Below are 25,722 nucleotides of genomic sequence, written 5' to 3'. Positions count from 1 at the left end.
CTAAGAAAATCAAAATAAGTTCTTTTTTAAGCTTAATTTTTATTTTCAATCATGAGCATGTAAGTACAAGTACCCTCAGATACCAAGGACATTGGATCAGTTGTAAGCCACCTGATGTGGGTTCTAGGAATCAAACTATGGCTTTCTGCGAGCACAGAAAACCAGGACACTCGAGTTGCAAGATATTTCTCGAGTGAGTCTTGTACTCTAGAGATTGTTTTCTTGGGCGACAGAATTTGGCCATATGAGCTACAAGCACAATGGAAACGGAATTAGATCCTGTCTCCACCAAACCCTTCCACCACCATTTTGTCTCCTTTTAATTGTTCTAAGGAACTGTGCACTATATGGCGCCTGCCACGGGATCTTTTTCCCCACCACAGTTCCAAAAGTTGGAAATACAAGAGCAGGCACCAGCAGGGGCAGTTTCTCCCTCTTCCGGGTTGCAGAAAGGCCTCATCTTTTTTGTGTCATCATACAACCGAGAGGGGACTGGAAGCTCACTGAGGGTGACAATCTGATTCCGGAGAGTTCATCCTCATGATAGCCACGGTTACAACCACTGTGACCAAATCCCTGACAACAGCATGGAGGGATCAGTCCATCACTGTGGGGGACACATGGAGGAGCAGCTCCAAGGGAATGCAAGGACGAGGCTGTTTGCATTGTGGCAGAGCAGAGTGAAGAAGAAGAAAGCAGGCCAAATGAAGTTGATTTAACCTTGGAAGACTTATCTCCTCCGGCTAGGTTCTACATCCTAAAAGATGTATAACTTTCAAACAAGTGCCGAGGACCAAGCATTCAAAATAAGCTGGTCGTGGATATTTTGGATTTAAGCCTTAATATAGCTTAGTGTCCTACATCACTTAGAGCAATGATGTCAGCATAAGAACTTGGCAGACACAAACCTTCAGTCCATAACAAGCCGATGGCAAACGAGAGGCATTTAACGAAACAAGATAGGTTTGATTTTTAGATATTTCCCTTCTCTTTTCATCGATCCCTGACCTGATACACATTTCTCAAGCCATTTTTAACCACTTGGATGAGGGAAATAGTTCAGTCAGTAAACAGATTTTTTGTTTTTGTTTTTGTTTTTGCAAGTGCTAGACCTGGGTTTAAGGACACCCCCCCACCCAACCCCACACACACACCCTCATACTGGCATCCATTTGTAATCTCAGAGCTGGGGAGGCAGAAAAGGGTGTGTCCCTGAAGCCTCCGAGAGCCTCACCTGGTAGGAAAGTTCAGACCGTCGAGAGACTTTTGCAGGGAGAGGTGGGCAGCACCTGAGGGTTGATACTCAAGATTGGCCGTTGGCCTCCATGTGTGTGCAAGCAAACAATTCTTCTTCACCTCACATGGTTCAGGATATCTGTGCATCCCTTGTAGTAGTAGGTGACAGAATTTTGGGCCAGGCATAGAACTTTTCTGTATCCATAAATGGATAACGACATAGTCCAGACTTAGCAAATTGTGTGCTGTACACGCTTACTCTAATTCCTGACACAGGGTAAATATTTTTTAAGTTGGCCCTGCACACATAGTGATCCAAATGCTTGCATTAAAAAAATATGTCTTAGGGGTTGGGGATTTAGCTCAGTGGTAGAGTGCTTGCCTAGCAAGCACAAGGCCCTGGGTTCGGTCCCCAGCTCCGGGAAAAAAAATATGTCTTGTCGGTGTAATTAATATACAATAAAGTTAAATTTTTATCATGCCAATATGAGCTCTAACAAATCCAGAGTTTGGAATCACCACTGGAAGGCATAGACTATATGCCTGGATCCTTAAGAAGGAAAAGTTTTCTCACTGGATAACTTCTTTTGTAGACAAAGAGTTCCATTTAACATCAATGGGGGGGCTAGTGCAAAGGTTCAGTGTGTAAAACACACCACAGAGCCTGACAGTTCAGTTCTGAGATCCCACATACAAACTGTAACGTCGCAGCTTGCATCTGTAACCCGTGGCAATACAGAAGGCAGAGGCAGACTGGGTAGGAACTCAAATGTCAGCCTGGAGCATGCAGGCTGGCAGAAACAAGAGGAGACTCCTCAAAAACAAGATGGGAAGAGAAAACTTACTTCTGCAAGTTGACCTCTGCCCTCCACATGTGTTCTGTCCACACATGTGACTGCACTCAACACGGGCAAACATCATACAAATAATAAAAAGTAACAGCGCAAGCCTTCACTTCTGCTTGAAATCTCTGAATAACTCATATCACTCCACGTTTTACTGGAGCAGATGAGTAGAAATTCAGGGGCTCATAAATCCAAATGGCAAAACCCATAGCTTTACTTCCTCTAACTTCTAGTTGACTTTATATGCCCATCATTTTTAATCTAAGAGCAGCAAATTATAATATACCTTTATATCATATTACAGTTAACCCCATTACATATTACTTCAAAATATTGAATATGCAAGGCACGCTTTAGAAATTATGATAGTCAGCCCCACCGCTAGATCTGAAAGGCCACTAGTAAAAAGCACTTATGCTTTGTCACAAAGGCGGTTTCAGACTGGTTTTATGTGTCACCAACTTCACTAGATAATATATTTCAGTATAGCCGGTTTTCTTTTTTTTTGGAGCTGGGGACCGAACCCAGGGCCTTGTGCTTGCTAGGCAAGCGCTCTACCACTGAGCTAAATCCCCAACCGCCGGTTTCTTTTTTTAATCTTATGAATTTTATTTTATTTTACTGAAGACATTCTCTGAAGATCTTCATAGGTAAAAGCATATTTGACACCGTACCTCTGAGTAAGGACAGTGACTCTCAGCAGATCTTTCCCAAGTCTGGGAAGCTTCACCTCACGCTCTTCAGCTCCATCCTCAATTCTCTAATCTTGCAGTGTTTACCCTCTCCTCATGTGTCACACATGCTTCATGGTCACATGTGCTTCAGACTCTAGCCTTCCTGCCAAATGTTCACATGACTCCGAGGAAGAAAGGGTTCAGGCCGTAGCTGCTCCTAAGTCCCCAGCATGGCGTTCCCTCCTTGTCAATGTGCTCCTTGTCTGTCTGCTGCATGCACAGTGACGAAACCCCGTTAGCCACACTATCCCTAGAGTCCGGCACAATCCGACCTTAATAGACAGTTAATCAGTGTTTGGACATAGGCTCCAACTCTCCCCAACTTCCCTTTGATTTAGCTATCTCCTAGCTATACCTAACAGCTCACACGTCTGCCCACTCGGAGATGAACCCAGTGTCCTGAAACATTCCCTAACTGCCTTCATTAAACTCATGTCTGTTGCTACTTAGGCAAGGCCAACACAACATTCTCTCGTCAGGATTGACAGTCATTGCCTTAAACATCTTGTATACTACATTTGTGAAGACACAGAGAAACCATCTGCACAGGGTAAACAGGCATTGGGTGTGAGGGTGCTATAAAGAGCTGGCTGCCTCATTCACACTGTCGGGAAGACTTTCAGAATGTATGTGCACGGATCGGTAGGCCTCGGGGCCTGTGGTAAGGTCTGCATGGCTGAATTAACCTGTGATTTCTACCCCCCCAGTGTTTCAATATAGCAGGTATCTGTTTTTGATCTTACGAATTTTAAGTAAAGACATTGTTATTTGAATTTAATGATAGCAATTCATTAAAAATAGTTCCGAGAACTGCTCTGTATCAAGCATTACCCTTCTCATGATTTTCCACCTGAGTCACAAAGATTTCTGTGTCCATTTGCTCAATTCTCCCATGGTGAGCATACAGTGTCATTTTATACATTTACAGGAGAGAAGGTGTCCTGACATTACCATATTCTTGGTGAGGATAAATGAAGACAGACAATAATACTGGGGTGGGGGTGGGGGGGTAGATTTAATAAGTGTTATGAGGGTTATAAAACTGCCATTGGAAGAAGTCAGCAGTGAAGGCCTCTCCTAGCAGGAGGCAGTCCTGCTCGGAGAACTCTGCCTGCTGAAAACTTGGGGGAATTTCAGGAACTCAGATACGCCAAAATCACGTAGGACCCTCTGCAGGGAAAGCTAAAGACACTGCATTCTATTGCAAATGTAGAAAGCCAAGAGACTTTTAAAATATAGGAGTGGTGGTATAACATTTGTTTCTTCATTCTGTTTCTGTTCAAATGAACATCTAACAAGGATTCTTTTGAAATAAACATCCCACCCCCGCCATTCCTCTGTGTGGAATGGCTTCTACAGGGCAGGGCATTTAGGACTTTGTTCTTGAGTTCCCTGAAGGACTGTTGCTTCAAAATCCTTAATAGATCTTGCTTTTAATCTCACATTTTCATTTTGCCCTGGGCTCTGCATACTATATAGATGCTCCAGTGTTCTAATTTGGGAAAGAAACCTGCTTTTGCCTTGTGGGATTTACATATAAACTGTATGTGTGGAAGTCGGGTGTGTATGTGTGTCTGTGTGTGTGTGGAATCCCTTCCAAAGAGGCAGGGAAGGACCAGCTAGGCAGGTCCTTTCACATACTGCCAAAACTAGCATCAAATTCACCTAAGTAACTAGCATCAAGTTCACTAAGTAGGGTCTTAGTTAAGGAAAGCTACAGAATCTCAATCCTTTGTCTCCCAGATCCAGTTAATCATATACATGGCAAACAAGGGCCCAAACTGGTTTTTGTGGGTTTTTTGTTTTTGTTTTTTTTTTGTTTGTTTGCTTTTTGGTTTGGTTGGTTTTTTGTTTGTTTGTTTTTGTCAGTCAAAATCAGAATAGTTTCCCAGTGTGACTAAACTATTCTCCTCCCTTTGTTCTTCTCCCATACTACTTTTGTGAACACCCGGAATGGCAGAGGGTGTAAAAACAGCAGGACATCAGGAAAGGGTGTGCACTTTAGGCTTTGATCCAATGAAGAGCCCACACACTCACCCCTGGCTGGAGGTCCTAGCTCAGGTGTGCAAGCGTGGAAGGGAGGGTAACCGAGAAGAACATAAATGGAGGGTTAGAACCCTCCGCTCCCTTCAAGTCCCTAGATATGCACTCAACCTCAGCTTTCCCCAAGCAGGACGGAAGCTTCCATGTCCAGCCAGAGGAGGGGCCCCGAGCCTGCGCAGTCTGTGGCGTGCAAGGGGGCGTGGGGGCGGGACGGGGCGGAGCGAGCAGGCTGAGGGAAACCCCCGAGCCCGCGCCTATCAGCAGACGCTTTCGTTTTTCGGTTTCCTCTCAAAGCAGCAACTTCTCGGTGCTTGCCCAGTTCCCCGAAAGCACGTGGTGCGGCTCTTCCCAGCAGCCGCCTCCCTCCCGCCGCAGTTTGCTAACCGCGTGGCCGCAGCGCCCCCAGTGGCGAACGTAGCCCAGGCCGCCCGAGGGATCCTAAAGTAGAGCCTGGCCAGGGTGCTGATTCTGAAGGATTCAAGGTCATTTTAAAAAAAGTATGTGCACGCGATCCAACATTAACAACATTTTAGGGTATTTTTCAGGGGTTTTATTTATTTACATTTGCAGAATTTTTACAATACAGACTGCCTTTTATTCTTTTTTCAGTTTAACTGTTAGTTGGATCTTTTCCAATGCCTTTGTCTGCATAACTTTGATATTCTGTCATATGAATTGTGCTTTAGTTTGTCAGCTGGAAGACTTTTCAATGATATAACTGGAGCTTTGGTAACAGTGCCTTGCAGCACAAATCTTTTACACATACTGGGTCATTTCCTTTTAATAGATTTCCTATAAATCCAAGAACAGTGTAAAAGTTTTAACAGTCTGACTGGATTCTCTACCCGATAACCTTTAAAAAAATATTGATTGTTTTTATGTGAATATGTGTATTCCTGAATGAAATTATGTGTACCAAGTATGTCCAGGTGCCCACGGAGGCCAGAAGACGTAGGGTCATCTGGAACGGAAGCTGGGGTTACAGATGGTTGTATGAGTTGCCTGATGTGAGTTCTGGGTACTCAACTCCAGCCCTCCCTAAAAGTACGACATGTTCTTAACCACTGAGCTATCTCTCCATCCTCAATATTATAATCTTTGGTAACATTTTGCATGCTGTACCATTTGTAGTTAATAAAAAGACTGTAGTTTGGCGATACATGGCCATTCTCCGAAAAGTGTATTGGGAAGAAAAATATCGTGTGCACATGGCAAGTTTGAAACATGATATGTGCCTTGTGTCTTTGCGAGCTGCCAGATACAGGGCTTACTCCAGATATAGAGTTGCTATTAGCTGGGAAGAGAACCAACACCAAGGTAAGGTATTATCAAAATCAAAAACCAAAGAATTAAAAAACAGTGTATTTCTAGTGTGTTCAACTGTGTTACAGGTAAACAAAAAGGGTGTCTATCCAATGAAGTGGCATTCTGGGACTTCATGGTCCCAGTTGCAAGACTTACAATTGGCCAGGAGGGTGAGAAAGCAGTGGCAGGGAGTTTTAGAAATTCCAGCGGATGGACATTAGTAGCAATACTACTGGCAGGAAGGTATGGCTACATTAGAGCGTGCCGGCTGAGAGGCGAGGGGAGTCTGCAAACATTCTACTGTAAGTGTATTTGTTGGGTACCTAGCTGCCATAGGATCGAGGAAGAAAGATTCCAGATCTAACAAGTTCTTTGATGAGGGTGCCTTACACACACACACACACACACACACACACACACACACACACACACGCGCACACGCGCACACGCGCACACGCGCACACACGCGCACACGCGCACACACGCGCACACGCGCACACACGCACACACACACACGCACACACACACACGCACACACGCACACACGCACATGCACGCACGCACGCACACACGCACACACGCACACACACACACGCACACGCGCACACACACACGCACACACACACGCACACACGCGCACACACACACGCACACACGCACACACGCACACATGCACACACGCACACACGCACATGCACGCACGCACACACACACGCACACACGCACACGCACACACACGCACACACGCACACACGCACACACACACGCACACACACACGCACACACGCACGCACACACGCACACACACGCACACACGCGCACACACACGCACACACGCACACATGCACACACGCACACACGCATGCACGCACACACGCACACACACACGCACACACACGTACACACGCACACACACACGCACACACACGCACACACGCACACACACACGCACACACGCACACACGCACACACACGCACACACACACACGCACACACATGCACACACACACACGCACACACACACACATGCACACACACACACACACGCGCACACACACACACACACACGCGCACGCACACACGCACACACAGGAAAAGCTGTTCCTTGAAGAAGATGCTCCAAGGGGCATACTGTGGGAAAGGGAACTAGGCCTGTTCCCCTTGAGAGTTTTCATTTTAGAAATCAGTTCTTGGATGTTTTGCTGCCCGCCCTCCACCCCTTCCCCACCCCACCTCTGTGAGATGTGTATCAGTGATCTGGTATATAGCACGTTTACAACAAATGCACCTCATCCTCCAACCCAATGTGGCAAAACAGCCACTTACCATCGCTGGTGAGACTGCAGTGGTGGGGGACAGAGTTCTGTTTAACTGAGTCATGCCTGTCAGATTTTGCTTGAATTTTCTCACAAATTTAAGACCTAAGTCTGGAGAACAGCACTGACCCAACAACATTGGTCCATGTAGTCATCCTTTACTCCCCAAATGGCTAGTCTGACTGGTCCAGACACGGCAGGATTCTGAGACTCTGTAATGCTACCCTCCAACTGACATACGCCGTATCTGTTGCCTGACATTGTTCAAAACGAGTCACAAGTCAGGCCTAGATCCAAAGGTTAAAGGAAGAGTTCTCTCCATCTGCCAAGGAAGTCATGTTCCAGAGAGGTGCAGACGACAAAGAAGACTATGGCCACTGCTGAAAGTGTGGACCAGACGATTCTTCCTGCATTGGTAGGACTGTGTGAATGGTAGACAGTATCTAGACATCTGCCTTGCCTGGTTGCATTGCTATTATCGATGTATGCTTCTATTTCTGGTTACTGTGGATAGTTAAGATACTATAAGTGCTTTGCATAGTTAGATAGGTATAATTAATTAATGTAAGTGGGTAAATATAGAATACAAGAAGGGGTGAATAATAGGAATGATCTTGGGGTTTTCCTCCCAAGAAAAAAAGATGTTCACTGAATGAGAGATGTAGAATGCCTTCTAAGAGCCTTTCCCCTGTGACATCATGTGCTGGAGTCATTCCAGTGCCTCCATTACTCCTTATACAATGTGACTCCTAGGTTTCTTATCCCCATGTCTTTCTTTTGTGTCCATACCACTTCTGGCATGGTAAATCATAACTTTCTTCTTACCTGATGCTTCTGGTTGATTTCCAGTGTCTAAAGGAACCCTTGTCATGTCTTGACCTTCTCTTTGAAATCCAAGGCAAGTCTTTGCATTTGTAGTTTAAAATCTACACCATTGGTAAGACGCCCAGCAGCGTTCCAATTTTTTAAGACTATTTACGATGATTATTTTGTCCTTTGTAAAGTAGCTGTTTCAGGGGGTTGGGAGGGGATCTCGGAGATACACAATGAAAGCCAACACTGGACCGTTCTCCACATGGCAGGCTCTAGAGGGTTCCATGAGCCTCTCTTTTCTGGGTCAGAGTATAGGAACAGCTGCACCATTTCCTGGCACAGGGAAGAGGCAAACAAGAGTGAACTGATGGCAGAGGACGTGGCCAGTTTCAGACATCAGGAGTTTTGAAGGAAATCAGAAGTCCGAGGTAGGGCACGGAGAGAAGTGCTCTGTTCTCGGTGAACCCACGAGACTTTAAAGGAAACACCCGATTAGAAAATTGTAATTTACCAGACATGGCATTGTGTTTTTTAGTGTTTTATCTCTTGCCTATCTGATATTGTTGTTACAAAGAGTCAGTTTCCCAAGTTGAATGCTGCATGATAATATCCTGTATGTAAAAGTTTCTTTCTTCTAGGTTTCTGTTTTGGTTTTGGTGTGGTTACGTTTTGTTTGTTTGCTTTCCTTACGTGTTTTGCCTTTTAGAATTTGAGAATATAATATAATTACAGCTTTCTCTCTTCTCTCCAAGCTCTCCCTTCTACCCCTCTCCCCGCTCTCCTTCAGAAGCATGGCCTCTCTTTTTCACCAATTGTTCTCGTACGTGTATAACATAAGTAGAATCTCTTCAGTTAGCATAGTTGTATGGTTCAGTTGTATGGTTTTAGGGCTGACCTTCAGACAACCAGTTGTGGGGAAAAACCACTCCTGTTCCCAGCTTTCCTCAGTTGCCTATAGTTCTTTGAGGGGAGGTGGGTTGAGACCTCATGGGCTTTCCCCTGACCAGTTTAACAGCTGATGTATTATATGGTGGTAACCTACAAAATCAGAAAGTGATTTCCTTCCAGAAACTGTAACTCTTACAGATAATAAGACTTGGACACTTCAAAAACGTGAAACCCTTGAGGGAAAATACAGACAAATGTGATTAGGTAATTAGACAATGAGAGACCAGACAGGAAGAAAGGCAGGGGTCTTCACCAGGAGTCAGTCCTGTGCTACCTGTGTGAGCATGCATGTATGACAAGGAAATAGACTATATCCGTCTATAATATACATGCACACATATATGTGCATCCTTGGAAAATTATTTAGATCTTCTGCTACCTAAAGTTATGTCGTTGTCCAAGGCTTGATTCAAATTCCATCTGTTTAAAGGAACCAGTTGACTCTCTAGGTGTGCCTTCTTAGGAGACCTAGTTGAGCCTCTATGATGTCTATGTAAACAAGTTACATTTGACTTGAGAGTTTTTTGTTGGTTTTGCTTGTGTATTTGGTTGGTTGGTTAGGTTTTGTTTTTTCAAAACATAGTTTCTCTGTGTGTCTGTGGCTGTCCTGGAACTCACTCTTTAGACTAGGCTGGCCTCGAACTTACAGGAATCAGCCTGCCTCTGCCCGCTGAGTACTGGGATTAATGCTGTATGCCATCACCACCCAGCTGATCCTAGGTTTTGACATGAGTTAGTTACCCATCAAAGAATTTGAGTATACAGACGTTGGCTTAAAGGACTTTTCAAAGAGAATACTGCTGATGAGAAGACTGAGTTTGGGGAAAGAGTTTTGCTTATTCAAAGAATAAAAATGCTGTAGCAAGCAATGAAAAGAGCTGCACAAACGGAGATTAAAGAAAGTGATAGGGAACACGGCTTTATAGAATATATTGAGAAATTTGAACTGTCTAAAAGCAAGAAAACCCATCATTGAAATTTTTAGATTGGTATGACATGATCAACTTTGCAATTAGATTTTTAAAAAAATCACCAAAATGATGTCTGATGAATTAAGTGGGAGCCAAAGCCAAAAGCCAAAGCTAGGCAGTCATCAGAGAAGCCACTGAAATGATCCAGGTATGAGGATGGGGTGGTGGAAGAAGTAGAAACAGGAGCTGGATCCACTGAGACTTGAGGACCAAGTGTAGGGGACTAAATGGACAACTAAGCTTGGCCCGCATTGTTTTCAAACTAAGACTAAGTATGAGGAGAAAGCTGATGACTTGTATTTTGAGTACAGTTGGTTTACAGACTCAGGAGATATCCAAGGACAGGAGAACTGTGGCATTTGGAGGAAGTTTGGCGTCAGTATACATCTAGGAGAGTTCTGGAACATGGAAGTTACAAGGAAGGACATCAAAGGCACAATGGGAGAAAGATAAGGTTCTTACATTCTTTTTTAGTGGTTTAGTAATGGAGATCGAGGCCATAGGGAAGTCCAGCGAGACAGGAAGGAGCAAAGAGGTCCTTATGGCTTAGTTATCATGATGGCTAAGCAGAGCACAGTAATGGAGGTGTCAATTGTATAAAGTTTTATTTTTCTTAAACATCTTAATTAGATTTATTCATTTCATTTCATGAAATTTTTGTTTTGCTTCCTTCATGCAGCTTTGGTTCCTGTGGAAGTCAGAAGAGGGCACCAGATACCCTGGAACTGGAGTTGGGAACCGCCATGACGGCACTGCAAATCCAACCCCTGTCCTTTGCAAGGGCAAGTTCTTCCTAACTGCCGAGTTAAGGCCAAGTACACGGTGTTGAAAGTTTTTAAGTTGGTAACTTAAGCTCTGGCTTTAGTAACGAAAAGGTTAATCTCTAGTCCCCAGTTCTGAGTCCGCAGTGAAGCAGCTCGTTATTGCAGGATCTCCAAGACTGAGCCTGTGCAAGCACAGAGTTTCCTTTCGTTTTTCTCCAACCGTGTAAACAGAACCTCCAGTCTGCGGTTTGCACCGGGCAGCGGAGCCCCACGTTTCTCACGCGGGGTGGGGAGAGTGGGCCAGGAAGGCTAGGCTGCCGCTACCGAGGCACGGGGGGAGGTGTTACGCTGCTGGAACAGCCGGCCAATCCCAGCCGCTGATTGGCCGAGGAGGAAAGAGGCGGGACGCCTTCTGGCTTTTTCTCCTGCCCGGTACTTTCGGTTTTCTGCGCTGGGCCTGTCAAAGCTCCCTGGAGACCTCGGGGACTGCGCCCCTCAGACCCTCTTGGGACGTAGCTGAGTGGCGCAGGGAGATCTGTCTAGACTCGAGCTCCTGAGTGCAGTGAGTGAGCTCGGGGTGCGGGTCCGGGTCCTGATGTGGGTGCGGATGCGGGTGGAAGTGAGGCGCCCCACACCCTTGGGACTGGGGTCTGCTGCCCACAGATGACCTGTCATGCTGCAGAAAGAACTTGAGCGGGACCGCTTGCCCAGCTCCTGGCGCTGGCGCCCTTGTCCCGCCGTTTGCACTGCTAGGGTAAAATGACTTGTGCAATAACATTTCTCCCGGAAGACACTGCACCTTCCTACTTAACTCTTGCTTGCCTCACCTCCGGCCGGCTCTTTCCACCGCTGTAACGTTTCCTTCCTTTCGCAGTCATATCAACACTGTTCCATCCTCTGAGCCGACGCCACTCCGTGCATGCAACAGGCATATAACTTGCTGTGTGTGGTGGTCGCTTGTGTTGAACCCCCAGTCTGCACCCGGAGACAGCCCAGTAAGTCTTCGTGGACACGAAAGTATTTGGAATCTCAGCTCTTACCGGCTTTCTAAAACTTAAAGGTGGGATTTAGTTCCTGTAGAACCGCTAATGGTATAATTACTATCTAAAATGCTTCCGGAACACTACCTAAAAGTTTAGGGGCAGGTGTATGGATGGGTGAAGGTTGCTTTTATCTGGGAGAAATGACTTGAATCCTGGTGTTTCAATGAGGATCCTGGATTCAAACTTGTAGTTTCATCATGGGGTTTGTCTTTTGCTTTCCCACTCCTACTGATACATACAAGGTTTCAGCTGAACAAACGGTCCTGCGCTAAGTAACACTTATGATTAGGCCATATTCCTGGCACTCTAGGGTCCAGAGGACGCTATAGCAAAAATATATCCCGTCTGAGGCTCTGATGTTTACGCCACAGCAGACAATCAAAGCTTCCCGCGAGGAAGGTTGGAGCTAATGCTCTAAAAACAGTGCAAACCCCAACAAAGAAAGCTAGATGTGGCAGTGACAGATAGCTTTAGAAGTGCCATCTGTACAGAACTCTGATTGCTGGAAGCAGTGTGGTCCAGTCTGCAGCGCAGGCTAGATTGGGAGGATAGTTTGGTGGAGGCATGGAATCGGGAAAGAGCCAACTCTGAACTCTGAGCCGGGTCTTGCCAGTCTCAGGTTTCATGCCATAGTGGAGGGCTGGCGTCCTTTCCAATGGTATTTGAAACGGTGGCTTGCTTTGTAGTCTAGACATTTCCTTACTATACTTTGGAGGGACATTTGTGCAGCAGACACGACTTCATTCAGCACATGAGTGTTTGAAAACAGGTATTTATCCACAGTTCCACATGCTACGTCAAATTTCAGACCCTTACTCAGAGGTCTGGCAGTACCACAGTCTCTTTACCACTCTGAATTGTGGTGGTGCCAGTGTGTAGTGGTGTGTACCCTGTCACATGATGGTTTCTAGAGAATCTTAAGACTTCCTTAAATTAGGGATTGCTGTAATTTTTAACCTTTAGGATTACAATGTAAAAGTTATCTGAAGAGATAAATATTACTTTATCCTTGGAAATGGCATTTGGCAATGCTGTAGGGAAAAAAAAGACATTTCTTTTTCTGAGCTAATGACTCACTGTGTAGCCCTGTAGGCTAGGCTTGTGCTCTGTGTGTAGCTCAGGCTGACCTTGAACTCATGGCCTGCTTGGCCTCAGCTTTCCCAAGTGCTGTGATTTCAGGTGTAGTCAACCAGGCTTGGGCCGTTGTTCCTATTTAAAAATCATTATTAGGGGCTCTTGAAGATGGCTTAATGCAAATACTTCTCACTGTGCAAGCCTGAGGGTCTGAATTTGGATCGCCAAACTCAAAAAAGAAAGCCAGGCGTACTGACCTGCATCTCTGACTTCAGTGCTGGAGAACACAGAGTTTGCTGGTGAGCTAGTCTCAAAAAAATAAACTGGAGAAAGGATTGAGGCTGATATTCTGATATTAACTTTGACCTCTCCATGTGCCTGCCAGCACATATTAAAACAAAAACTAAAACAAACAAAAATAAACAAAAAGCCAACAACAAAATCAGTACCGAGATTTGGGACTTCTTTGCGTCAGATTTATTGTTTGCTTCAGGCACAAAAGAAAAATTATTTCTTTTAAAATGTGTTTAACAAAAATACTTGACTTTATGAGTCATAAATATAAAATGTCAACTTAAGCAAGCGAGACGGTTCAGTGGGTAGAAGGTCTCGCTGCTCTGCTGGAGAATTTCATCTCGTTCCCGGGACTCACAGACGGAAGGAGAGAACCAACTCCTGCAGGCCGGCCTCTGACCTCCGCTCGTGTGATGTAGCACACTTGTACACATACATGTGTGCATGCACATACGATAAGTAAAATGTAATAGTCATAAAATGCCAGCTTTACAACATACTATAATTTGTAGAAAAAGCTTTAGGAAGTGCTTGTGAACTATATTAAGTCTAATAGCTACTTGCTTGATAAAAAGTACTAATTAGTATCCTAGTAAGAGCACCAGTGGAAGGGGAAGCCCTGGGTCCTGCTAAGACTGAACCCCCAGTGAACTAGTCTATGGGGGGAGGGCGGCAATGGTGGGAGGGTTGGGAGGGGAACACCCATAAGGAAGGGGAGGGGGGAGGGGGATGTTTGCCCGGAAACCGGGAAAGGGAATAACACTCGAAATGTATATAAGAAATACTCAAGTTAATAAAAAAAAAAAAAAGTACTAATTAGTTTTTAATGTAATAGTTGCTGGATACCTCCTTTGTACCTGACATGGTTCCATCTCCTTTTCTGCCGACAAAAAAAAAAAAAAAAAAAAAAAGATAAGGTACAGGATAAAACATGTGATGAGTCACGTGATAAATACTCTGAAGAAAATCATATTAAGGGAAAGGGTAGTGCTTTCCAGGGCAGAGGTGGTTACCATGGAAATACGCTACCAAAGTATCTGCCCTGACATTTGAACAAATACCTGAGGGTATATTTTCTGTAGAAGAAAAAAAAAAGATGATTCCAAAACTCAACAAAAATATTGGGTATGGATGCCATTCATGTTTTTCAGAAACCAACAGGATAGGGCAGCAATTTTCAACCTGTGGGTTACGACCCCCGTAACCTCAAAAATATTTACATTACAACTCATTACAGTAGCAAAACCACTGCTACGATGTAGCAATGGAAATAGTTTTATGGTTGTGCTCACCACAGCCTGAGGAGCTGTATTGCAGGGTCAGGGCGTCAGGGAGGTTGAGAGGCACTGGGATGGAAGTTTCGCCTGGAGCTGGAGGTGTCGTTTACGTGCGTGCTCTTTCTGCAGAGGATGTCGCAGTGGTACGAGCTTCAGCAGCTGGACTCCAAGTTCCTGGAGCAGGTGCACCAGCTGTACGATGACAGTTTCCCCATGGAAATCAGACAGTACCTGGCCCAGTGGCTAGAAAAGCAAGACTGGTAAGCAAAGCACGCTAGCTAGGGAATGGAGTTTACGTCTTAAAAGGATTTGTTGATGAAGCGACTTGGAATTGTGCTTTACAGAAAGTGAATGTCACCAATGGCCACAAGACCAAATTTATGAGCCGTTAAGTACTTTCTATTCTGTCTTTAAAACATATTGTTTGCTAATAGCAAAAATTTTAAACAACCTGAAAATATTTGACATGGAAAGCTCAGGCCCCTGCTGACTCTTTTCCTTCTGGAGAGAGATGCCATGAATAGTTTTTCTGTACTAATTATCTGGCACTCCCTGTAATTTTTCATGTCCGTGGTGTGTGATCGAAACACTATTCAAATTGCTGATAAAACAATGTCAACTTAAAAAGAGAACCTTAATTCCTGCTGTCCTAGGGAGCATGCTGCCTACGACGTCTCGTTCGCCACCATCCGCTTCCATGACCTGCTCTCCCAGCTGGATGACCAGTACAGCCGCTTTTCTTTGGAGAATAATTTCTTGTTGCAGCACAACATAAGGAAAAGCAAGCGTAATCTCCAGGTACGGACCACCTTTGTGCTTCACTTGAAGGGTCTCTGCTGACTTAAAACCTTTGATTTACCTTAACTCAGCAGACGCTACTAAGTGCACACCCATTGGGCATTTAGAGAGGTTACAGAAGTGCGGATAAACTCTCTTTGTGTGGCTAATGTTTATAAATCAGAAATAAACACAAGATCAATCCTTTTTTATGAACAAAAAAGTTCTCAGGTTTAAGTGAAAAGAAAATTGGCTAAAAATTGTTAATATTTCCACCAAAGGGCAGGGCCTTCGTTTTCAGAAATTCTAGTGATCCGTTTGGTCTTCGGCCCTTAATTTCCAGGAAGGTTTGGCTCATTCAAGCCTTACTCATAAGTAAGTGAGTGACTAGAACTAGACTCACTTTGCTTCTGGAAGACTTGTCTTCCACTGAAGAGAAAGCCAAAGAAGAGTCTAGAATTCAGGGCCCTCGGACACACTCCCCACATGCACTTAGCCTCGCTGCCACTCCATTCTGCATTGCAGAATTTTTGTGGTTTAATAGAAATGAAACACAACCAAACATTCCACCTCCGGTGGTTGGGAGCCTTTCACTGTGTTTTCTTTTTGAACATATCTATGAGTTTATATCAGGGAGAAGGAAAAGTAGATTAAGTGTGTAAAACCTCGCTCTTCTGCAGCCGCTCAGCGGTGACTTGTTATAAAGAGCACGATGGCAGTATTTCACAAAGTAACTGACAGTGAAAACAGAAAACTTGAGACGATGTCTTTGTTCTGTTGCACAAACAGATCCTGTGTTGAGGAATTAATTAAGGACAATCATGGACAGTTCTTACGATGTAACTGTATCCTGAAAGAGAATAGTTGTCTTCAAGATGTCCAGGACGATGGATACTAGAGTATCTATATTTGTGAACACGTGAGGTGTGATGCAGTGATCAGAGGGCTTAGCCTACCTGAAGCTCTGTCTTTTAAACATGACACTATACCCAACCCAAATAATCCACATGTATGAAATGCTATCCCAACCCTCATGATACACATGTATGAAATGCTGTCCCTACCTTCATGATCCACATGTGAAATACTATCCCCACCCTCATGGTACACATGTATGAAATGCTATCCCTAATCCTCATGATCCACATGTGAAAAGATTTTTTTTTAAATTAAAATTTGTAAGTTAAAGCAATTTTGGTCCTAATTTATAAAAGAAGTATTTTGCGTTTATAAAAGTACTTTATGTCTCAGGGGATGGTGGCACAAGACTTTAATCCTAGCACTCCGGAGGCAGAGGCAGGTGGATCTCTGTTAGTTCCAGGACAGTCAGAACTACATAGAGAGAGACCCTGTCTCAAAAACAAACAAGCAAACAACAAAAAACAACCAAATAATAATAAATACCTTATTTAAAATTTAGTAGATAAAAAAAGTAAGCTTTCTCAAGGAAGAGAAAAATTTTTATTAAGCCAAGATCTTACTGACTTTATACTCATGACCTCTTTTTAATCCAAAAACGTTTTCTATAACTTCAGGCATATAAGTATAATATATAAAATAGTTACATAAGTCAGGTTTTTATTGATATACGAGTTTTTGATATACTTGTAATTCTACTGTTAAAGATGGAGTCAAATTTACGTATAGTTAATGGAGTCTTCATCTAATATGATAAAATCAAAGCTCTATTAATTTCATACTGAAGGGGACATATGCCCTCTTGAGCGTGTGGTGCTGGCAAGCCCTGCCCTTCTCCTGAATTCCTTCTGCCTTGCTAAAAACCCATAGACTACAGTCCTAAAGTCTGCCCCCGAGGTCTGTTTCCTTCTTTGGTCACTTCTTCCTCCTGAGGCTGACTACCAGGGTCCAGCTATCGAAGTATTGAAGTGCAGCCATCAAAATCTCCCTTTGGCTGCCCTAGTTAACATCCCCAATTAAAGTTAGATGCCTCACCCTAACTTTTCTACAGCAGGAGTTGTGGCTCTACTGCTTTGAAGCACCGGCCCAGGAGCTGTCTCGGATCTGTGGATGAAAGATACATACATTAGCTCATTTTTAAGCCGCTTTCCTGGCTCATGGCTGGGGTTTTGTAAGCCTCCAGTGGCTAGAATGCCCTTACCTTTACTCCTAGCTCAACACCTCTTAATCTTTCCTAAACCAGTTGCCTGGTTACCTTCTGTAAAGCCCATTGGTCTTGCTGCCCAGGATGCTTTCAGGCTGCCCTTGCCCTTCCCACCTACATTTTGGAAGAGTTCCCCTGCAGCTCCGAGTCTGTTCTGTCTTTCTCCCCACCCCAAGTATCTCCATTCTTTTAGACCTCTCTCCTAGCCTGGGGGAGCCTGGAAGTTCTACCTCTTTCTTTCCTCTCAGCCATTGGCTGCTGGCATCTTTATTGCTTGAGAACCAATTGAGGGCGAGGACCTTCAGAACCACTCTTCTGCAGGTTTCCCCTTTTATCTTTATAAACCGCCATTTTTCTATGGCCCACATCTGTCTCCACTCTACCCACAGGCAGTCCTTTGTCCCCTCCTAGGACAAATACCCCTTCCCCCTCTCTTCTTTCCTTCCCTTTCTTCCTCCTCCCTTTTCTGCAGTCTTCCTCTCTTATTCCTTGTCCTTTGTCCCTCTGGGGCAAATAAATCTTTGTGCTGAGAACTTGGTTTGGGGTGGCAGGAGGTAGGGGCCAATACCTATCTGTACAGATACGGATTTGGAATGACAGTAAGGACATATCAAAAGCCCTGTTTCCTATAAGTAAGCCATTATGTCATTGTAAGGGCAGAAATCATTGTATGTAGACGCAAACCCTGCAGTTAATCACATGCAGTGCTATTTTAGACCCCGTGACACTGTGCTGTGTGGGGGCGGGTGCAGTGCACAGTATCCGTGGCTGTGCACCAAGTCTTCAGTGGAGTCCAGTGGGGTAGCCCAGAAAGCATGGCCAGCGCCCACCGAGGCTTCCTTATGTGTCTGACTTTTAACTTAACTCCCAGTGCTGCATATTTGAGAGCCTTTCACTGTTGCCAAGATTTCTGTGATCCTCAAATTCCATTCCACTGCAACCCACAGTTATTCCGTGATTTATTTTTATCCCAACCACCCGTGTCTAGGATAACTTCCAAGAAGATCCCGTACAGATGTCCATGATCATCCACAACTGTCTGAAGGAGGAGAGGAAGATTTTGGAAAACGCCCAGCGATTTAATCAGGTACTTTATTCTGAGTTAATGCTAACGGTTAGAGACACATTGCTTGGTTCACAGATAGTACCAAGGCCTCTGTCAAGACACAGGTGAATATACCTTCTGATTTTCTAACTTCAGGAAACTGAGACCACACGTTTTCTAGAACTGAGCTTTAAGAAGGTCGTTGTGTAATGGAGCTCCTTCCCAGTGAGAGCAACGGCACAAAAGTGAGGCATCTGCAGGTAGTGCTAAGAGTAAAGAAGATACTGTCATGAGGTGACTGGGCCAGGCCTAGTTCTTTAGGTCAGGGTCAGAAAACTTCTCCCACAGAAGTGGAAGCAGTCACTCCTTCTTTAAAAGGGGAACAAGAATACCCTCGGCAGGGAATAGAGAGGCAAAGATTAAAACAGACACAGAAGGAACACCCATTCAGAGCCTGCCCCACACGTGGCCCACACATATACAGCCATCCAATTAGAGAAGATAGATGAAGCAAAGAAGTGCAGGCCGACAGGAGCCGGATGTAGATCGCTCCTGAGAGACACAGCCAGAATACAGCAAATACAGAGGCGAATGCCAGCAGCAAACCACTGAACTGAGAACGGAACCCCTGTTGAAGGAATCAGAGAAAGGACTGGAAGAGCTTGAAGGGGCTCGAGACCCCATATAAACAACAATGCCAACCAACCAGAGCTTCCAGGGACTAAGCCACTACCTAAAGACTATACATGGACTGACCGTAGACTCTGACCTCATAGGTAGCAATGAATATCCTAGTAAGAGCACCAGTGGAAGGGGAAGCCCTGGGTCTGCTAAGACTGAACCCCCAGTGAACTAGATTGTTGGGGAGAGGGCGGCAAGGGGGGGAGGATGGGGATGGGAACACCCATAAAGAAGGGGAGGGGTTAGGGGGATGTTTGCCCGGAAACCGGGAAAGGGAATAACACTCGAAATGTATATAAGAAATACTCAAGTTAATAAAAAAAAAGAAAAAAAGAAGTGGAAGCAGGTGAAACCTCAGATCCTGGTAGCCTTGCAAAGGACTGGTCATGGGAGGTACACTCGGAGTTCACAGAGGTGGGGAAAGCACACAGATCCAGGCTGTTTTGGGACCTGGAATAACCAAGGACGACTCTACAGCTGTGACTTAAGTCACTCGCACAATGGTAATGCTGTCTGCCGAAGGAGAAGTCAGAGAGAGGCAGAACAGGGTTACCATAGGACACGACAGATATGGGAAGGTGGGAGAAAAACTAACAGGAAGATAAAAGCTTCATTTTTAAGAGGATTAAGGCACTTGTTAAATGTTTGTGACATCACACTGAGATGAGTCGGAGTTGTAGTCTGATGTTGGGGTCATGGTTTTGCCGGACATCTTGTAGGCCCTCCCAGCACGTGGGTGCAGCAAGGTGTTCGAGTTGCGGTGACATTTATATTTCTTTATTGAGATGTGTGGTGATGAGACCAAGATAGGCAGGTGTCAATGAAACCGCTGTGGTCCGAGTTCCTCTGTCCCAGCCAGTCCAGCAGTGGAAGGAGAGAGCATGCAGAGGACACAGCAAAGTCTGTGCAGTGCATTTCACTAGCAGATGATGCCCGGTGAAATGTGTCAAGGCGGAGAAGGATAGAGAGCAAACGTAATGCTGGCAAAGGCCTTTCTCTCTGCATTCCTGAGCTTTTGTCACGTTCCTGGAGAGCCTCCCATGGGTATTTAGCTAACTGACCCCCTACAACAATGAAGACACCTTAACGTGTTCGGTACGTAAATAGCATCTGTCCTGTCGTCAAGCTGATGGTTCATTTAGTACCTCACCTAGAGAGCAATCTGGACATCAGCATTAGAGCTGGCTACCTTGACTCCTTTCAGAGGAGAATGCCTGTCTTAAACCTGGATGCACGTACAGAGCCTACAGAGGAAGGTTTATTCATGGGAATATCTCATTCTAACAGTGGCAAGGGTCTCCTTATATTTCAGATAGACTCGCAAAGATAGCTGAGAGCAGAGCTTGGCAGAAGGACAGACTGCCACCTTTGCAGGTTGCTGTGGCACTCTTCACCTTTGGCCTCTCAGCCTAGAGTGGGCAGAGCAGGCAACCAGAGCGATCTCCGTTCTGTCACACCAGCCCTACCCTCTGGCTAATCACTGGGACTTTTCAAAAGTTTGCCCACTTTTGAGCTCCCGTTAGAAAAGTCCAGGACCTTAACGTTGAGCCTCCCAGATGAGGAGGGTTGAGCACTTTGCCAAGGCCTCTTTGCGTGTGGGGTGGAGTGGGACCCCGTAAAGTGGGAGGCACAGCAGGCACCCTTTGCACAGTGCTCTCGTCTTTGCTATTTCCTCACTTCTGAGGTTAATTTCTTTTCGTTCTTACATTTGTATGAATAGGATGACGAGCCTGGTTTATGTTAGAAAGTAACGTAGTTTGAGGGACAGTGGCATTTGGGGGATGTGAGTAAAACACTTGTGTGTGTGTGGCTCCAACAGGTGGACCATGTTAAATTTGGAAAATTCTGAGTCTGTTCAGAGCATTCCGAGAGCACAGAATTATACAGATATGTTGACACAGGAAGCCTGTTATTGCTCTTCTGTTCCATGTATGTGTGCCCATGTGTGTGTGTGCACCTGCATGTTGAGGCCAGGTGAGGACATGGAGAGCTATGCTGTTTTCCCTACCACTCTCCACCTTATGTTGAGACAGGATCTCTCATTAAATCTGCACTTCTCCTTGGGCTCAATGGCCACGACTTTTCCGGATCTGCTTGTCTTTAATAACATTTTTAGAAAAACAAGTTACATTATATACATTTTCCTAGAAGACTATACATGCTTTACTGCCTTAGATACTTCTATGATTGCAGTGTTCCTGGGTTGTTAAAAGGAAAGTAAAAACAAAAACAATAAAAACCTACCTCATCTAAAATTAGTATCACTATAGGAAGTGCAGAGTTGTCTTAATGATATTGGCATTGAGTGAATACCTGTGTGGTCCCAAAGAAGCAAATTTCTTATAGGACATGGGAATAAGGCAGAGGAGTGGAGGCAAAAAGGAAATAACAGTCACATGACTAGATTGGAGCAGGAGGGTAGCTGGGTTCCACCTCAGTCCCCAGGCTACTCCATTAAGCAGCACACAGCAATAAGACAGCTGTCAGGGACTGCATCTCATTTGTAACATGACTGTCCATACCCCTTGTCTCATTGGATAGGCAGGGGCTTGCATTTGGAGCCACACAAGGAAGTGGCTCATTCTGCATGGCCCTTTCATTGCATGTTGAATCTGACATATGGGACCGAGGGTGCCCATTCTTTGCACATACTTCTGATACTGACAGCAGCCAGAAGTCTCAAACTCCTGCTGAAATGAAAGTAAACTTCCTGTGGAGCTTGATAAACAGGGCAAGAAACAGTTACAGACCAGATTTGCTTATCTGCTTATGCAATATCTGCAGGAGAATCCTAAGTGGAAAGGCATAGAACAGAATTAAGCGCCACACTATAACAATTCTGCGTCATCACCAAGTAGGACTTATTACAGGGTACAAAGGTAGACTGTGACTAGGGAATCCATTGGTATAATCCACCATCTTACTGGATATGAGAAGGAAAAGTCTTTGCTTCTCTTCAAAGCATGTTAGAAAGTCCTGTGCCCGTTCTTGATTATAAAGAACCTCATAAGTGAGAATTGGTGGATTTCTCATGGATGTACTGAAATATAGTATCTTATTCGTGTCACCATTTTCTACAGACAGTATGTCACTAAATTATGCCAGAAACGTTGGTAATGATGACTGCTATACCCACTGTGATTGGTGCCATGTTGGTGGTGCAGTTATGCAAGAAAAAAACAAAACAAAACAAAAAGCACAGGAATTTTTAAAAATTTTAATTAAAAATTAATTCTTTAATTAAAGAGATAAATTAAAAGTAGGAAGGTCAGGAGTTCCAAGTCACATAGCCTGTTGAAGCCCAGCCTTGTCTGCATGAAATTATTCTAAAAAATGCAAAATCCAAACAAAACAAAATTAAGAACACCAAATATGAGCTTTCTCTTGGTTAATAATTTTTATGTGATCCCAGTAAGAAATCATAGTCTGTTCTCTAAAGCTGTACAAACTGAAATCCCTGTGAAAGATAAGTGTGTAATGGAGGAAGGAGGGAATGCCGGGAGACTACGGCGGTGCACGGGACGAGCACACTAGACACCGTCTCGAATCACACATGGCTTACCGAGGCCTAATGTATGAGTGGACAGGCCAGAAGGAGCAGGACAGCCGACACATAAACTCAGATACGTGTAGACATCCACGAAGCACCGGGAAATTATACGCCTCCCACAAAATGTAGCGAAGACAGCTTTATGATTACATTAAATAGAGGCACAAACTTCCAGCTCGGCTCGGTAGGTGGTTTATATCTATAACCTCAGGACTGAGGATGGGGAGACACATGGCTCAGGAGTTCGAGGCCATTCTCTGGTAAGGTCAGGGTTTCTCTGGGATGCTTGAGACTATCTCAGAACAAGAGAATACGTTTCAAATGTTTGATAGACCTCAGTGTGACTAAGGGGCAGCTTCACGGTCTTATTTCACAGTAGAGTAACTGTTGTAGCAAAATACTGTGTAGCCAGAAGCCGCTGTGTGTGATAAACTCTGCACGTGACGCCGAGTGGTTTGCCATGAAGAAATGATACATGACTGAGGAGACAGATATGTTTGTTCTGAGTAAAACATTACCCAGTGGTTGATAGACCGAGATGTCATGTGATCATTACTGTGCGCGTCTTTAAACATTTTCATCTGTTAGTTTAAAAAGATGATATAGAGGATACTTTAAAGGGTAATAAATAACGAACTGAAAACACTAGGGGAAAGCATGCCAACTTAAATCTTTTAGTTGGGCAAGCTTTCCTAATAGGAGATAAAACCTAGTAGAGTCTGCACTGTGAAGGGCATAGCACGCTCTGTTGGTGTATCTTAGTCTTTATTTCACTGTTTACAGCTGTGTCCAGAATATTTCTGACATTTACCTAGCTAAGTGAGCAAACCAGGGTTTGCCCAAGGTAGACACAGGTGCTGATTCCTAAATCTTCTGGTAGGTCTGATTGTGCCCAGGGGTGGGGGGTGAGGTCTGTATTTACTATAGATTTTGTGTTTGGGTAGGGGTTCCATAGTCCTGGACGGCAGTGCTTTTGAATTTTGATGCACCTCTGAGCCAATAGGATGAGGCTGAAATGGTACCCAGGGAGGACTTGAGTTTGCAGGTCCAGCCAAGTGTCAGGTGAGGGTGCAGCAGATGTAGGGAAGACACTTTGGGTCACAGGGTCTTAGGGTAACAGTTCCTGGGCTGTATACATAATCCGAGTGCAGAATTTGACCAGCCGTAAGTAATGGTGCCATTAAACTATGTGAATTCATGGAACCCCAACAGGAATATGCCCGCGCTCCGGCAGCTTTAGTATTAGTTGGCCAGCGTTCTCCAGGGCCTGGGGAAGTGAGGGGGTTTTTAATATGCATATGGGGCGTCTGTAGTGAGATGTGCAGTGTCTTAGAAGGCAGGCCACAAGGTATGGAATTGACTATAGAATGTAGTCAAGTGAGTATAAATAAGTATATCAGAGAAAACGATGGCTGCTAACAGTGTGTTTCCCATTAAAGGCCCAGGAGGGAAATATTCAGAACACCGTGATGTTAGATAAACAGAAGGAGCTGGACAGTAAAGTCAGAAATGTGAAGGACCAAGTCATGGTGAGTACTGACAGAATACATGTGTCGTCGTTGTTGTTGCTGTTGTTGTTGCTGTTGTTGTTGTTGTTGTTGTTGTTGTTGTTTTTCTATCACCTTGAAGGGAAGAAGTTTCAGTTTCTTCTCTAGTAGTTGAGAAGAAAGATCACTCTAAAGTTCTGAGCCAGAAGAAAACTGGTCAACTTCATGTCTTATGACCTCCGTTTGACTTCTAAACCCTGAGCTGCTTTTTCTTCTTTGTGGACTCATGCAGTCAAGGTTGACTTTGCCCTCATTGTCCAACAAGCTAGATGCTGCACTTATCAGCCCTGGAGTTACAGGGGGCTTCAGGATAAACATGAACCACCTTCTACAGCACTGATTTACCCTAAGACTCGGAAGATAAACGAAAGCCATTTCATGCATTTGTATCTCAGTACATTTCTGATGAGAATAAGATGTCTGCAGCAACTTAAGATAAATCCTTGAGATGGTTGATGGCAGCAAATGACTGAGGGGGTCCCCTTGCGTCTACCCCAGCTGAGAGGTGTAATTGTGTCTGGGTAACAGGAGCATGGCCTGGATCAGGGGCTTTGGACAGCACCCTTCATAACCCCAGATTCATGCAGCAGCTTTCTTCTGCAGCGTTAGGGAAATGCTTCACTGAGGTAGAAATAAGTGGAAATAGCCACTGTATACAGAGAAATAAAAATTTAGACCCTGAACCAGGTAATATCAGTTTGATTGTTTTTTACATTTTCTAATTTTGATAAACGATCTTTTTATAATTATAATTATTTTAGTATTAAAAATATAAGGGACTTCTCAGCAGTATTAATTACTACATAATCATTTTCATTTCTGCTTTAGGCTAACTTATAGGACTCTGTTCTTTTGGAGTACTTAACTAATAACAATGAAAAACAGCTTTCTGGTGGTGAATGATTGTGGATGATTGTGCAAGAGGTAGCAATGAGAAGGTGTCCTTACTACTGAGTAAGTGGGCAACATCCCTGGGCCGCAGTTTCAGAGTCACCCAACATAGTTAATATTCCTGGAGTAGATGGTAGAGGACGTGTTCATAGGGAGCTTCATCATAGTCCTTGTTAAATCTAACAAGTCTGCAGACACTTGTTTTCAGAAGAGTAGCCAGCGTCAGCTTCTTCCCAGTTAGTTAAAAATGAAAGTCCAAATGTTCATTTTTAACCCACTATTCTTCAAAATCCATAAAATAATCACAACAGATAGACCAAGATTAACTGTCCCAATCATTCCTGACTGTTTTGATCTTTATGATGTAGAGGAACCCAATAAACAGAAAACACATTTTTCATTCATAATATCCTGCTTATTTGGGGTCTAAACACAGAGGCAAGAGG

At 44.4% G+C, this 25,722-nt stretch overlaps 1 protein-coding gene across 2 annotated transcripts in view; it reads left to right on the top strand.

The window, feature by feature from the left end:
• The first annotated feature begins 11,436 nt into the window (after positions 1-11,436).
• Positions 11,437-25,722, top strand: part of Stat1 (signal transducer and activator of transcription 1) — a 40,405-nt gene continuing 26,119 nt past the window's right edge. For both annotated transcript variants that reach the window (NM_032612.3, NM_001034164.1), the window contains 6 exon segments: positions 11,437-11,537; positions 11,850-12,035; positions 14,793-14,923; positions 15,317-15,461; positions 18,551-18,649; positions 24,278-24,367. In NM_032612.3, the coding sequence (NP_116001.2) occupies positions 14,796-14,923; positions 15,317-15,461; positions 18,551-18,649; positions 24,278-24,367 (462 nt within the window). In that variant the 5' untranslated portion in view covers positions 11,437-11,537; positions 11,850-12,035; positions 14,793-14,795.

The sequence above is a fragment of the Rattus norvegicus genome, chromosome 9 (genome assembly GCF_036323735.1).
Source record: "Rattus norvegicus strain BN/NHsdMcwi chromosome 9, GRCr8, whole genome shotgun sequence".
In the NCBI taxonomy this organism is placed as follows: domain Eukaryota; kingdom Metazoa; phylum Chordata; class Mammalia; order Rodentia; family Muridae; genus Rattus; species Rattus norvegicus.
This window is presented reverse-complemented; position numbering and strand designations above follow the sequence as displayed.